We start from the raw sequence: 15409 nt of genomic DNA on the forward strand, positions 1-15409 counted from the left end.
ACGAGTAAAGATAAAGCAAATAATGTAAATTAAATACTGAACAAAACTAAATAATATTAAGTAAATCAAAAAACTAAAACATAAAATATAATAAAAAATCACTCAACAAATAAATACAAGAGGTCAGGAAACAAGGTACAAATATATTATTACAGATGTAGAAGCTTTTGCAGTTTCACGGCATCTGACACATTTTGTTTGTTTAGTTTCATCTCATTTAATTAAATTAAATTGTATTTATAATCATATATAAATCATATGTTATGTTCATATGTTAAAACCGTAATAATTTATGATGATGATGATGAACATGTTCACTTATCTTCTATTAAAATAATTTATGTGTATTTTACAGTCTGTGATTTGCACTGATGACAAAAATGAAGCAGTACGGTTTTATACCATTAGAGGGAACTGTTGTACCATTTACAATCAAGTATTGTCACTTACCACAATCACTGCTGCAAAACCAGTATTTATAATTTTTTAAATACTTTTTAAAAGTAAAAAGCAAAATCAACAATATCACGCTACATAAAAGTACAGAAGTGTCATCAGGAAAATATCATTAAAAGAGCTCACTGTGTAGAATCGCCTCTATTAGAGTGTTAAATTATCATTTATTATATTATTGGATTATTATTATTATGATCATTCATTCATCTTCAACCGCTTATCCCGGCGTCGGGGTCGCGGGCGGGCTGGAGCCGATCCCAGCTGACATCGGGCGTGAGGCGGGGTCCACCCTGGACAGGACGCCAGTCTATCACAGGACACATAGAGACAAACAGAGACAGACAACCATTCACACCTACGGGTGATTTAGAGTCATCAATGAACCCAACACCTGCACGTCTTTGGACTGTGGGAGGAAACCGGAGAACCCGGAGAAAACCCACGCAGACACAGGGACAACATGCAAACTACACACAGAAGGGCCCAGGCCGGGATGCGAACCTATTATTATTATTATTGTAACTGATGCTGATGCTCATCTCATCTCTAGAAATCAATTATATTTTATGTATGACATTCAAATAAATGTATTAGGGTTTAAAGTACAGTATTTTCCTTTAAAATGTGGTCAAGTCGATGCATAAGTAGCAAAAAGGGAAAATACAACAGTGTGCAACAACATTATACTTGAGTAGTACTTGTGCTTATTCACTTTCTGCATCTTAAATATTAATTATGTAGATTAAAGTACTGTAAGCGTAACTTTAAGGTACTCGTAGTTTACATTCTGCAGCTTTATACTTACTTACCGCTACTTTTGAGAGGGAAAATTGTACTTTTTAAAAAAACTAACTCCACCCTGACCAGCTGCAACATCAACATCCTCCTTTAATGTCAATGCATCAATAATAATACACAAAAATACCAACAATTTAATAATAAAAAAAGCGTAAAAGGGGGAATTCTTCCTTTAATTGTAATACTTTAACTCTATTTTGTTGAGAATACATGTTTGCTTTTACCGTGGGACTTTTACTTATAAGAGTAGTTTTACAGGTGGGTACTGATAGTTTTTACTTCAGTAAAATATCCAAATCCCACGACTTTTAATTCTGAAAAGCCCCTTCTTCCATGGATCACAAGTGAGTGTTTATTAGTGTTTGGCCTGAGGCGCTGTGGTCGTACATTTCGGAGGTATTTTAATGTCTTGTGCTGCTGGTGTAAGTGCAGGTGGAGCACTTCATGCTGGTGAATGGGGGCTGGTGGCACTCACACTGTGTAGATCCTATCAGTGTAAATCCAGAGCTTTTATGAGACAGCAGCACTTTAATGTCTGTGGCCGTGCAGATTTAAGTCTCAATTCAAACTTTTGCACTGTCAAAAAAATTAAAAAAGTTATGGGGGAAATGCTAAACAATAGTATTTATTCACCACCTTGTCTCAAATCAGTAAACAAAAAGCATATTATTGCTATTATACATGCATTTATATACATATATATATATATATCATAGACTGTATAAAAAACAGACGTAGCGTCTCCGTCGGGGTCCGTTCTCCCAACTTGATCCAATCGTCCTCGCCTACGGGAGTCGCCATCTTGTCAGACTTTGACTCCGCCTCATTTCCTCTGACAAAAAAAGGGCATGTATGTGACGTTGGGGGGAGGGTGATACGTCCATCTGGCTGACGTTTACCTCCGAGCAGAAGTGAGGGCCAGAGGCTAGCTGTCACTCAAGAGGCCACGCCCCTAATTATTTATAAACTTTAACCTCCAATAAAATGAAAACTAGCCTGGTACAAAAAAAAAATCACCCCCTCAGTGTTGTCATGGAGATATGACGTAAACATACAGACGAGATTGTTTTTTTGTACCAGGCCTTAAACAGGTTTAATGATGCTGTGTAAACGGCCTGTTTAACATGGGGGTCAATGAGAAACTGCTCTACTATGGAACCTGCCCCTAGTGGACACTCGGGGAACTGTAGTTTTTGGCACTTCCTGATTGGATCAAACAGGAAGTTGCTGTAGTGGAGGCAGATTTGCCGCTGCACTCAAAGTTAAAATCAGTTGAACTTTGACCTTGTTGCCGCTGACCTTTCAAAAGCTCAACCAATGAGATAGAAGCTTTCCGAGTGACGTTTACGTTTCCTAGGCAACCGGAGAGCGACATCAAGCCGAATAGAAAGATGGAGGAAAAACTTATGTTTGTGTGTCCGAGTTTCCCAAACGATTTAACGTTACATTAAAGTCGTTTCACGATCTGGGAAGAAAACGTAAAGATGGAAGTTTATAAGCATCACAGCAGGTTTGTGGAGAGGCAGTTTACGAGCTAACGGTTGTTTTAATGCTAACGTTGATTTAGCTGTTTACTGGGTCTCTGCGCCCAACCTCACGGAGAGCCAAGCGCAAAAAGCTGATCAGGTGAAGGCCCCTTTACTCTGCTGTATCTTTAATTAACTACTATTTAATGTTCTGAATATCGACTACAGTGCCTTTAATGTAAGATTAAGATATTGGTCTAAAACGGTTGATACAAACCTATTTTTCTGAAGTCTCGGAGGCCATTTTTACCCCTCGATCGTGTTTTTTTAGGGCACTTTTGAGATTTCTTGGGTGTGTTTTTTTTGCCCTTTACAACAACATCAACCAAAACAAGGGAACGTGAGAAGTCGTGACTATTGTGTCCAGAGCTCAGGGGAGAGATCAAGTGTTGTTATTATATTGTGAATCCCTGTATCAATATTACAGTAACTTCATATTAATGTCTCCGAGAGAATAAAGGGAGGAGTCAGTCTTTCATTCAGGAAATTGCGCCTGAAGGAGGAACTTTTAATCGCAACACACGCAACCTGACTGCATGTGAAGAATTCCTCTAATGTACTGATTAGGGGGAACTGATCCATACAAGCCTTCTTAAACCCCCCCACTGAACGGGGGGAGTGTGGTAATAGGTGTGTGCTTTTATGTGCGTGTGTGTGTGTGTGTGTGTGGACCAGAGGTTTGTGTGTGAGAGAGATTAAGGGGCGTTTGTGAGTGACTTAGAGAAAGAGGTATGTGTTGATGTGCCATGCGATTCCTGTAAATCACCTCTAATGTTTTTCTCCCTCTATGTCCCCGGGCCTTCAGCGCCGTCATGTCCACACACGCTAACTCTCCCTCCCTTCCCTCTTTTCATCTCTCATAAACACACATTTTTCTGTTACAATACTTCTGAGGACCTCCTGTTGATTCACTAACGCCCCTTTATTCTTTTAGTTTAACATTTAATATCAAAACCTTGAGGATTTATCGCTCAGTGTTGCAGCTCGACCTCGCGTCGGTGCTACTTTTAGCTCATTGTTTTGGTTTTTACATAATATTTACAGTATGTTTCAATGTCACTCTTTCTCCTCAACCCTTATTTTTCAGCGGCATATATGTGAGATAACACCCTGTGTACGCTACGCGCCCCTGCACCAAACAGTAAACAGATAAAGTTGGTGGAGACTGAAACAACGATAAAATGCCAGTGAATGCATTCGTCACATGGACAGAAATATGACACGTAGGGGGTCAAAATGTTGTCCTGTGCCTGTGCTGAGTGTGTGAGTAGGTATTCTTTACTGGCATAGAAATTGAGAATAGAGACGTTGTAGTACAAGTTCAAGAGAAACTAGTGATTGTTAGTAAGTTATTATGGCACGTCACCGGGGCCGTGAAGTGTCACACTGTCTTCATTTCCTCTCTAGTTAAAGTAAAAAGGGAAGTTTATGTGGACGTTAACCCGCTAGAATGGTCACAGTTCATTGCGATGGCAACCAGGCACATAAAAATTTTACTGCCGCTCTGACCATCCTGCTATGATGCTTTGAATGGGAATGTTTTACGCTCATTCTATTTCTATGTAACCTGAAATTTTCCTGTTCCGTAAAAAAAACAACATCGGCTAATGCGATCAAGACAGTTTTTTTGGTGTATGAACTATTAACGGAGAAATCCGGTTGAGTCGCTAACAGTCGGACGTGGCTAACACTGATTAGCGCAGGGCAGTACGGTTCATTCATTCACTCATTCATCTTCAACTGCTTGTCCCTATCGGCGTCGAGGGGAGGCTGGAGCTGATCCCAGCTGACATTAAAGACATTAAAACGACTTTTTTTAACCACTAATGCTTCTCAAAATAACAGCAAACCTCTGCAGCAGCATTAGAAGAGTCCCTACACAGAAAACAAAGCACCAACAACGTAGTTAGTGAAGCCAGAGTTTATTAAAAGAGTGTTTTAAAGACTTACCTACTGGCCCCTGTACCAGCTCCTCTCATAGTAAAGTCCATTCAAGTGGATTACCAAAGTCAATCCCAAAGGAAGGAGCCCACAGGTGCTTTATAGTTTTTAGTATTAGTGGTTAAAAGAGCCGTTTTAATGCCTTCACCGTGCTGCCCCGAGCTAAGCTAAGTTAGCCACGTCCGACTGTAAGCGACTCTCCCGGTTAATTGTTTATACACAGAAAAAACTGTCTTGAGGGCTTGTTTGATGTATGCAGGTGCCAAAAAAGACCCTGGGGTGATTTTGCGCTGGAATTACACTTTAATAGAGCAACTTTAAACTGTTTTACTGCTTTCGCTCAGAGAAAAACATAAAGCCAATGATAAAGCTTAGTTTTTAGGGCATAGTTTGACTTTTTATGCTTATTTGTTTTCTGGTTTCTTGGATTGTCTGGCACAATTTGTCATTTTGACACTTTTTTCAACTTGTCGGTTAAAAAGCTTTAGAGCTTTTGTTCCCTTTGGACGGAGCCAGGCTAGCTGTTTCCACCTGCTTTAAGTCATTGTGCTAAGCTAAGCTACACGTCTGCTTGCAGTAGCTTCATATTTATAGTACTGTGCAGAAATTCTTACCTCAGCAAAGAAATAAATAAACATATTTCCCCAAATATTTGCTGTTAGCTCTTTTTTACTGACACCAAAGGTTGTTTAGGGCAGCGACAACAATGTTTTGATTTGAATAAATAAAAAACATCAGCTTTCATAACTAAAACAGACGAATAAATCAGTGTCTTTTGATTAGAAAGATGTACAGAGCAGTATTAGAGCCAGGCATAAGGAAATAAATTGCATTTCGAAAGTCGAAATTTAAAAAAAGGCTTAAGAAAAAACAATCAGAGTAGATTTTGTCATCAGTTGCCTCAACGTAAAAAGTGTTTGGGCCTCATAAGAAAAGCAACTCATAAACACACACGCAGAGCAACAAGCAGCTTTTGCGACCTGCTTTCGTTGGTCGACGGTGGTTTTGATAATGCCAGTGAAAGGAAGCCACTGCGGTGGTTTCATGGTGGTGTTAACGCAGCTGGACACGGTGTTGGTTTTGTGGCGGGTGAAAGCACAGGTGGCTGTGAAGCCGTGGGGGAAAATGCTTTACTCTAACCTGTAAACAAACACATCTCCTGTAATCTGTCTCCCTCAGATTTCGCAGCGCGGTGAGGCCGAATGTTAACGTTGGCTCCTTGACAGCTTCTGATGTGTAATCTGTTCTTCACAGAGTGTCCCGACTTGTCATAAGGGGCCTGTTTTTCCTCCCAAACTGTCTCGTCTGTTGTCACGTTGATGCGTGGGGTTTCGTTCATAATGACTCGATGACATCAGGTCCTTGTTTTCATGGCTGTATAATAATCAGCAGTAGCGTCTCAATCACTCTGCTATGTCAACACCGCCCTCCCTGTTCTGGCTTGCTCCGACGATCGTCAGGTAAAGAAACATTCCTGATGCGTGCATGCATGCGTGTGTTTTTGTGTGCAATTAAGTGAAAACGGTTTCTAAGGACGGAGCCACTTTCAGGTGAAGGATGTCAGTGAAGCAGTTTCGGTCTGTGTCCATATACGCTATAATCTTCTCATTTCCTGTGTAAGTGAATCACAGCTGATGGGATAATACTGAACACATGACTCACTTATCCAGCACACACTTCCTCTCACCAAACCCCTGAGAAGCAATCCCCTCTTTCCATATTTTCTGCTTTTATTCCCCCCTCCCTCTGCCTTTCCTCAGGACCTCTGGGTGCTGGTCGCTGTATGACACCCAGAGCGGGCCAGTTTTCGGGGGGCGTCTGTCTTAGGGTGATGGGTGCTGCCGAAGAGGGGCATTGTGACTCCCAGCGAGAGGAGGGGAAGGTAGAGGAGGTTATTGTCCCCGAGCCTGCGGGAGCTGCCATGCACTCCGCGGCCCAATAGCAGCACAAGAATGCTGACAGGACAAAGGCCATAACTCCATTCTATAGCAACACAAGCGGGGCATTGTGTTCATACCGGCACACACATACTCGTATACACACACACATGCATGTATTTCCCATTACTACTATTACACACACACCCACACACACGCACACACGCACAAGCTATACGGGAGCAAAGTATGCATCTCTGCAAGCATGCCAAACACTCATTCATCAACTAGTTTCCCACACCATGCAACCCCCCACAGGACATCTCCATCACAGGCTGAGAATAGCGAGTCACTGTGGGGACAATGAGTGGGGGAGAGCGAGCAAGAGAGACAGTTAGTGAGAGAGAGAGAGAGACAGAGAGAGAGAGAGATAGAGAGAGCTCCATGTTTCAGCTGCAGTAGTTCATGTTTTTGTTGCTCCCTGTTGCGTCTACGCTTCAAGGCCAGTTCCCACTTCATAAAACACCTCCTTCCTGAGCAGTCAGTGAAGAAGAACTGCTGATATTAGCCTATCACAGACATGTGATACAGACACAGAACATATCACATACAGCTTTTTATTTTATTTTAAGTTATTCTTTATTTAAATGGTCAGCAACCGACTCTCAGGACTTTCTAGAATTGTCGACAATGTACAGGCACCAGTTTCAAATTCATAAAATACTTCTTTCAATACTTTATGCACTTTTCCTCCTGGACAACTTTCCAGTACAGATATTTGTTAAGGAGCAGCCTTCTGAGGGTCTTTGCAGAGTCATATTGGGGCAAAATCCACATAGAAAAGGTTTATATCTGGTATGCAATGGTTTAATGGCACTGGACTGGAGAATTAGTGCAGCCAACTGTTTCCCTTGATGCTTATACTCAAGAACAGTAGTGAGTAAGGCGGTCACAATCCAAAAAGGTTGGGAACATAGTATAAAACATGTTTGTAGTCACTGTGACGTCACCCACAGGTTGCTAAAAAGCCACAATGAAGCTCAAAGTGGGGGGCAGTGCCTGACTCCACCTGCTCCCTGCTCATCCAAAATGGGCAAAGAGGTGGAGCATGGGAGGTGCTGAATCAGGCCGAATGAAGCCTACCTCAGCACCCACCTGCTACTCAAAGCTCCCTAAATAATGCAGAACTTTAACCCTTAATATAATTTAAACCGGTGACCTGTACAGTTATCATGAGCAGGGAAATTAACTTTAAAACAGTTTCTTGTACCAGGCTGTAAACATGTAAAGTTGGGCCCTTTAACAGTTAAATTGACCTGCTTTTGTAGCCAACCTCAAGTGGCCATTCGAGGAACTACAGTTTTCAGCATTGGAGGTTGCCACTTGGTTACAACTAGATTGATTTCTTTTATGCTTACAGTGTGTGTGTCCCTCTGAAATGTAGTGGATAAGAAGGAGCACAAACTGGGAATACTCTTGTACAAGTTCCCGAAGTACAGTACTTGATTAAATGTACTCAGTTACTTCCCACCACTGGCACTGAGACATTCCTTCCAGTCACATTCCTCGTCCCGTGTGCACCCGTTCACCCTTCCCCTGCTGTCTGGAAACAGCTTGGCAGAAACAAGGAGGAACCATGACCCCTCTGACACTAATCTGTGAATGGCCCGTGAATGAGGAAACGTGGGTACAAGAGGCTATCCGGGCCACGGTTGTAAAAAAAACAACCGTTCCCGCTCACCTCTCGTTGTGGAGGTGAGGCCAGCAGACAGGTGAGTGACCTGTGACCCGGCCTGCCGCGGAGCGCTGCTCGACGCGCCAGGAATGTGTCCACACCTCTCGACCAACCACGTCACAGAGAGTGGGTGAAGAGGCGGTGGAAAACCCGCTGGCCGACTAAACCCAAACAGAGAGTGTGTGCTCGCCCCGGCCTCTCTGTTATGGTCTACATTCTGTGGCGCTGTGTGAACGTAGGGGAGAGTGTTTTGGGAGCAAGAGTGATGGATGACTTAATCCGAAGGGACACGGAGAGAGTGCGTATGTGTGTGAGAAAGAGCGAAGGGCGATAAGGATATTTTTGCCCAATTGATGTGAAGTATTTCAAGGCCTGGGCGGTTATATCAGCTGTTGTTGAGAGTTGGAGTTCATGTGAGTGTGTCTGTGCTCTGCTCTGCAACAAGGTTTCAGTAGCAGAGAGAGACTGCTGCAAAATATTAGAAAGATACTTTGTTCTGCCAAGATAATTGCTGACTAATGGGAACGTAGCAACATCGCTAAGAAGAAGAACGACACAGGTTTAAAACAGAATTGTTTGGAAGAGAAAATTGAGATTAAATTACTGCACCAATGTTCATCACAGTTTGGGAGACTCCTGATGGGCCACTACGACCTGCAAGGGCAGGTCAAGGGTTGTGTCCAGATGATAACCTAAGATTTGTGAAACTCTTGCAAGATGGTTGAGGTTAGGCAACGACCTCAAATTATTAAGGTTAGGTAGTTAAGGTTAGATGGTCAAGGTTAGATGGTTGAGGTGAGATGGTTGAGTTGAAACTACCTGAGGGTCAGCTTTGGTCCACCTGTTATAAATGCTGAATCCTGTCGTCATCCACTCACGACCACTAGGGTCTGGGTGGACTGTCCACATGCCCCCCAATGAAGCGACCCATTGGACTGTATGCATAGACAAATGCACCTACTGCGCATGCTCCAGGTATTCCACCCTCCACCAGGATGCACCTCTAGCTGGTTTTGCCAATTAGAAGAAGATTAAGAAAAAGATGAAAAGTGGGGACAGTAAGTCCTTACTGACAGTAAGGACAGTAAAGGAAGAACTTTGAATAAAGTTCAAAAGACAGGAGGAAATCCGGCGTCTAAGGGCGCACTCACACTGTCCTTCTGTACCGGGCCAAAAACGTTTTTTCAGCTAAAGCCGAGTACGTTGAAGCAGTGTGAGTGCACCCGTTCCGCGCATAACTGCGGACAGCGGGCCGTCCACAATTGAAAGAGGTGGGCTTTAGCAGAGCCGTTTGCACATGTACAAGCACGAGCGTGCGCACGTGTACGAGCACGAGCACGAGCACGAGCACGAGCACGAGCCCTACGGCGGTAGTGGTATGTGCGCCTGTTCGGACATAGAAAATAGAACGACGGACATTTAACAACAACAACAATGGCGGTGAAAGGTTTACGTTGGTGTGATGCGGAGGTGGAGTGTTTACTGCAGATTTGGTCGATGAAAAGATTCAAAAACAGTCGACAAGACGCACAAAAACTCTGAGGTCTATGGAAAGATTTGTAAACAAAGCCACACACACGCGATCAATGCGTGTGACGTGTTACGGCGTGATGGCGTATGGACAGCAAGAAGCATTTGCGCGAGGCCCAGGCAGTGTGAGTACAAACGGGGCTGGGGCGCGGGGGGAGAGGGAGGGGGGGGCAAGTACCCTAAAGCCCGGGGCCCGGTACAGAAGGACAGTGTGAGTGCGCCCTAAAGACTACAGCACCAACCACCACTATCTGGAAATAGATCCGGAAATGGACATTTATGGAACACCAGGACGAGTCTGTGTGACTGGTACAAGTCATCGGACGCAGGAGTTGTATCGGAGTACTACCGCCACTTGAAGATTAGGCACTGACCACGAATGGTTAAGCATAGGGTCATTGGTTGGTGAGCAAGTTTTTAATGATAAAATGTCACAATCTCAGTAGGAACTGATGGTTGAAAATGCCGAATGTCGAGTTTCCTGCCATGTTGCAGTGTTCCCATATCACAGAAATTACTTTAGCAGTTAAAACATTATCATAAACGATAGAAATCATGGCCGAAACTGTAAAAACTAAAAAGACAGAAGTTGTAATTATCCTTTAATATTACCACATACAAAAACAATTAAACAGAGGGAGAAAGATGAACATAATATTTATAGAGATATATACAAATAATACTGTACAAGAGCACAAAGGAAGGAATAACAAGGATTTTCAGAGTTTAGTGTAATATGAGATGAATCAATATACATGACGCTGCATCTTTAACATTGGAACAGCTGTTTTTTTGAAAAGTGTACACAACACAAACCTACAGAAAAGCTTAAGAGCTGGACTGAATCTGGACTGTGCTCGTAATCTACCTCTGCATTCAAACAATCTCTCTTTGTCTCACACACACACACGCACACACACACACATTTGCAAAACAGGCGAATACATTCACGTTCGGGGTAAAACCCCATTCACTCTGATTTCAACACAGGCACACCTGGACTGGCTAAGATCTAACCACCTGTAGTGGCTTGTATGGCTTGTTCAGCATCACTCTGGGTGCTTTGCACATTAAGGAAGCACACACACACACATACACACACACCCGAACACACACACTGCTACCTGTGTGAAGGAGCATCCATTGTTATAAGAATGGACATGCTCCATCCACAGTCCATGTCAGGGGGGGGTCATTTAATGTGCGTCCTCTCTTTGTGTGTCCATGTTCCCTCAGTCCATCTTAGGCTAAAGTGCTGCAGAGAGGAAGAGATTCAGTTTTAGTTTACATCAATGCGTCCAGAGGGAGTCGCTCAGAATAGAAAGCACTGAATTCCTCAATTTCTTGAGCAGCAAAAGAAATCCTACATAGGAATGTGCGAGACATGATATGTCTTAATAAAGTTATGTCCCATGTGCCTTTAGCTGGTGCAGTCTGCCGCTAGCTCTCGTTGGACGACAGCAGAGAAATAAAGGGGGTTCAATCCTCTCACTCCAGCCCCTCCGTAAAAATCTGCTCCCAGACCTGTGCGATTCAATAACCCACATCTGGAGGACAAGAAAATCCATTGGCATCGCTGTCCATTTGTCCGTCTGTCCTCCAGTGTGTTAAACGGTCCACTCTACCAGTTGCAGTCTTTCTTGAGTAGCGTGAGGACTTTGCGGCCCAAGCTGGCTTTCCAAGGCTTCACGAAGCTCTTCATGTTGACCAGGAGGCGTCCCTGCTTACGGTCCGAGTGGCCCGCCACGAGGTACTCCACCCCTGAGGAATAATGGCAATGGTCAGGGACGCTTTGGGTTCCAACCAGAACAAGTTTACCTGCTTAAATGTTTTTAAAAACAACATTATTTTGGGGCAACCTGGTGGCTCACCTAGGTTCAACCTCCACCGCGGCACTTTTAAGCATATTTACCTCGTTCTTATCTCCGTCATCTGGCTCCCTGTCTGTCAACTTTAGAGTTCAAGACTTCATCAGTGTCTATAAAGCTATATGGATTAGCCCCCTCTTACTTATGTTACCTTTTAATCCCCTGTGCCCTACCTAGGTCACTCAGGTCCTCTGACCAGTCACTCCTGGTCGTCCCTTGGGCTCGGTTGAAGCTCAGGGGTGAAAAAAATCTCTTTAAAAATATAAAATATGTCCGTCTGAATATTAGTGTATTCACCCTCTGTCTGATTTGAGCTCCTGTCTCTTTAAGACCCCCTCCTGAAAAAGCCCAGTCTGCTCTGATTGGTCAGAGTTTCTGCGTCTCTGCACCGTCATTGCAGCCGTCAGCACTTTCTATTTTTTCCAAAGCACTTTAATCTGCTTTATGATAAAAAAACAGACATGGAAATCTAACTTTTTACAATATGGGACCTTTAAAGGTTACTGGCCTAGCTTCTTAAATAGTTATTTTTCTGATTGACTGGGCCGTGTTAGCTAAAATCGTATAACAGTATTCAAAACGGGTGAATTTTGCTGTTTTTACATCAGGGCATCTTGTTGTACTTTATTAATAAGGGCTTCAATATTCTACATTTTTATTATTGTCGACAAATCCCATGAAAAGATGATTATTTGTCCTTTATAATAAGGATTTTTCCAGGTTTCAGTGGGTTTTTTCACCACTTTTTTGCCTAAACTTTCAGTATCTCTCCATTTCTGACCTTTAGTGAAGAAGTCAGTGATAGCAGAGTGTTAGTCTGACCTGGGTTGAGGATGGGGCAGGTGCAGCCCCGCGCGGTCCAAGACTCGGGGTAAAGAGTGACCCGACCCCGCTGTATCTTCACCTTGGTGTTCTGACTGAGCACCTTCTGAACTTTGACCTCCACCTCGGCGTGGGAGCCCTTATCGTGGGCTGACAGCACTTTCACCTTCAGCACTAAGAGTCAGACAGAGACGCAAGTATTAATAATAATATTACGATATTAATGAAAAGCTTTTAAAAGTAAAACACCCATGAAAAGTCTCACCGTATGCATAATTCATGGTGCAGAAGAGTTTACTGTTGGTCAGGGCTTGCTCTTTGCACTCACACTTCTCTGCAGGAGACAAACACACGTACAGATTAATATGTGTAACATAACTGGTGTGTGTGTGTGTGTGTGTGTGTGTGTGTGTGTGTGGTCTCAGAAACTGTGCATGGCGTCCTAAGAATGCAAGCGCAGTGTGTGTGTCCAGTGAGGAATGTGCCTATGAAAGCTGCAGTTACATGGAGGTGGAGGTGGGACACACACACACACACACACACCTTTGTTCCATGTCCTTCTATGGCCCTATGAAGACTTTCATTACTTAACCATTAATGCTTGGTCACTGGACCGTGGAGGAGGATGGATAACACACTAACACACACACACGCACGCACACACACCTGAGTAGTGAAGGGCAGAGAAGAGTTCATCTGCTCTGAAGATCCTCACCGGCTCGCTGGAGTTTCCCTCTAAGTTGTACAGGTCCAGATCAGAGCTGCACACACACATTACAACATTAGCAACACACACACACATACAAACACACACACACACACACAGGAATGCAAATGTGAATCTATCCAAGCAAATGAAACGGATCTTATTTCCCTGTTGCTGATGGAGAAAGCAAAACAAACACGGGACAACAGCACACGCACTTTAGAAACATGGGAAACTAGAGACCATCAGGCAAGGGCTTCCCAACTTTCTACCCCCCCCCCCCCCCCTACTTCCACCACCCTTCCACGGACCACACCCATTTTCAAACTTGTCCTTCAGCTACACACCTGTAAGGTTTCGTGACTGTATCTTGCACGATTGCGACGCTTATACAGTGACAAAATCATACAAGCACAAGTGTTAGTTCCCGCTACAATAGGTGTTTCCAGGAAGAGAGGATGGGACGCTGTTCTCATGCATTTTACCGTATATATAACAACAAAAAGTATGTTAAAGTAAGTTTTCCCACGTAATAAAAGCAGGAAGCTTAGAATAAGACAGCGAATCTCCACCTAAAGATGCACGTTGTGGTGGTAGATGGGTCCCAGACGTAATAAACCAAACCAAAACCTATCTAGCCCTAACCGTCACCTTTTGTTGTCTAAAACCGGCCACTTAACAGTAGCTTTGGTGCCTAAACCAAACCGACACCAAAAGCTATGGTTGCGTTCCGTCTTGCGGTCCATTTCTGTTCACGATTTCGTAAGATATCATACTAATTTCCACAAACCTGTTCATAAGAATACGTTGCTTTGTTACGCGGTGATTACATCACTTGCCCTTCCTCCCCACCATTGTTTTGCTTCATTTTATATTAATAAAAGTTTAGTTCAGTTTCACGTATCAGTGCCTACGTTCATCAAACAAGAAAATATGTAAAATAATAAGTATGTCATCAATACTAATAGTGGGACGCTACAATTACAAACAGAAAGGCTCTCGTCATCTGCGTATACTCTGACTTTAGGCCATGGTATCTGTAGAGAATACGTTTAATTTTTAACTCACCCAAACATACAGTCTCCAGTAAACGGATCACAGTCTCCCGCACAATCACATGGACGGCAGCCGTACTCATGGAAGCCCCAGTATCCCACCATGCACCTGTCGCAGTGGGCTCCTCCCACTCCGGGTTTGCAGATGCAGTTTCCGTTGGAGGGGTCGCAGAGGGTGCCGTCTTCCAAGTGGAAGGGCATGGAGCCCAAGGGGTGACAGTTGCATGCTGGGAAAGAAGATAAAAAAACAGTTTAGCTATGAAGATAGGACACGTTGACATCAATAAATCATTCGCATAAATTCTGAGGAACTGTTTATATTGTGATTTAGTGAGGTTTCTTTACATCTTCAAAGGAGGCTGTTTCGTAAAGGAAGACGCAGAAACACGCTTTTTTTGTGACAGGAAGATACTTAAAGGATATTTTAAAAATGGCGGGTTATTGCAAGATGTCCTGTGTCGCACAAGTGACTATTTCCTCTGACGCAGTGTATTTGGGAGGACTTTGCCTTCATGTGAAAGGGAGAGAAAGAGGGGACGATATTCAGTAAGGACTCAGACATAAGTATATGTGCCACAATATATATATATTCTTAAAAACAATAATCTAAAGAACTTTTAGTGTTGATTTGATAGTACTGATTTTGGAGGTGGTGCCCTGTAAAGTCAGATGGAGAAGAAGAAGAATTACTTTTATTTATTCCGCAAGGGAAATTCAAGTTTTCCACTCTGTTATTATTATTCATGTTACACACACATAGGCCCAAAATACACACATACACAAACAGGACCTGTATACATGCAATTAATGGAGAGATGTTAGAGTGAGGGGGCTGCCAATGGATCAGCGCCCCGAGCAGTTGGGGGTTCAGTGCCTTGCTCAACAGCATCTCGGCAGTGCCCAGGAGATGAACTTGCACCTCTCCAGCCACCAGTCCACGCTCCATTCATGGTTCACACAGGGACTGGAACTGGCGACCCTCCAGTTCCCAGCCAAGTCACCTACGGACTAAACTACTGCCTCTTGTCAGTGTTTCTATCGTTTATCCTATCTCTGCTGTGGACTCCATCCACTTGAGTCAGAACGGTATTAAAA

At 43.4% G+C, this 15409-nt stretch overlaps 1 protein-coding gene across 1 annotated transcript in view; it reads right to left on the reverse strand.

Moving 5' to 3' along the window:
• Window positions 1-10458: 10458 nt before the first annotated feature.
• Window positions 10459-15409, reverse strand: part of ntn4 (netrin 4) — a 29429-nt gene continuing 24478 nt past the window's right edge. Inside the window, exons 6-10 of the mRNA XM_083935506.1 lie at window positions 14328-14541; window positions 13220-13314; window positions 12819-12887; window positions 12554-12727; window positions 10459-11624 (exon numbers count right to left, since the gene is read on the reverse strand). Of these exons, the coding sequence (XP_083791632.1) occupies window positions 11485-11624; window positions 12554-12727; window positions 12819-12887; window positions 13220-13314; window positions 14328-14541 (692 nt within the window). The 3' untranslated portion in view covers window positions 10459-11484. The remainder of the gene's footprint in view (window positions 11625-12553; window positions 12728-12818; window positions 12888-13219; window positions 13315-14327; window positions 14542-15409) is intronic.

The sequence above is a fragment of the Echiichthys vipera genome (assembly GCF_963691815.1).
Source record: "Echiichthys vipera genome assembly, chromosome: 20".
Classification (NCBI taxonomy): Eukaryota; Metazoa; Chordata; class Actinopteri; order Perciformes; family Trachinidae; genus Echiichthys; species Echiichthys vipera.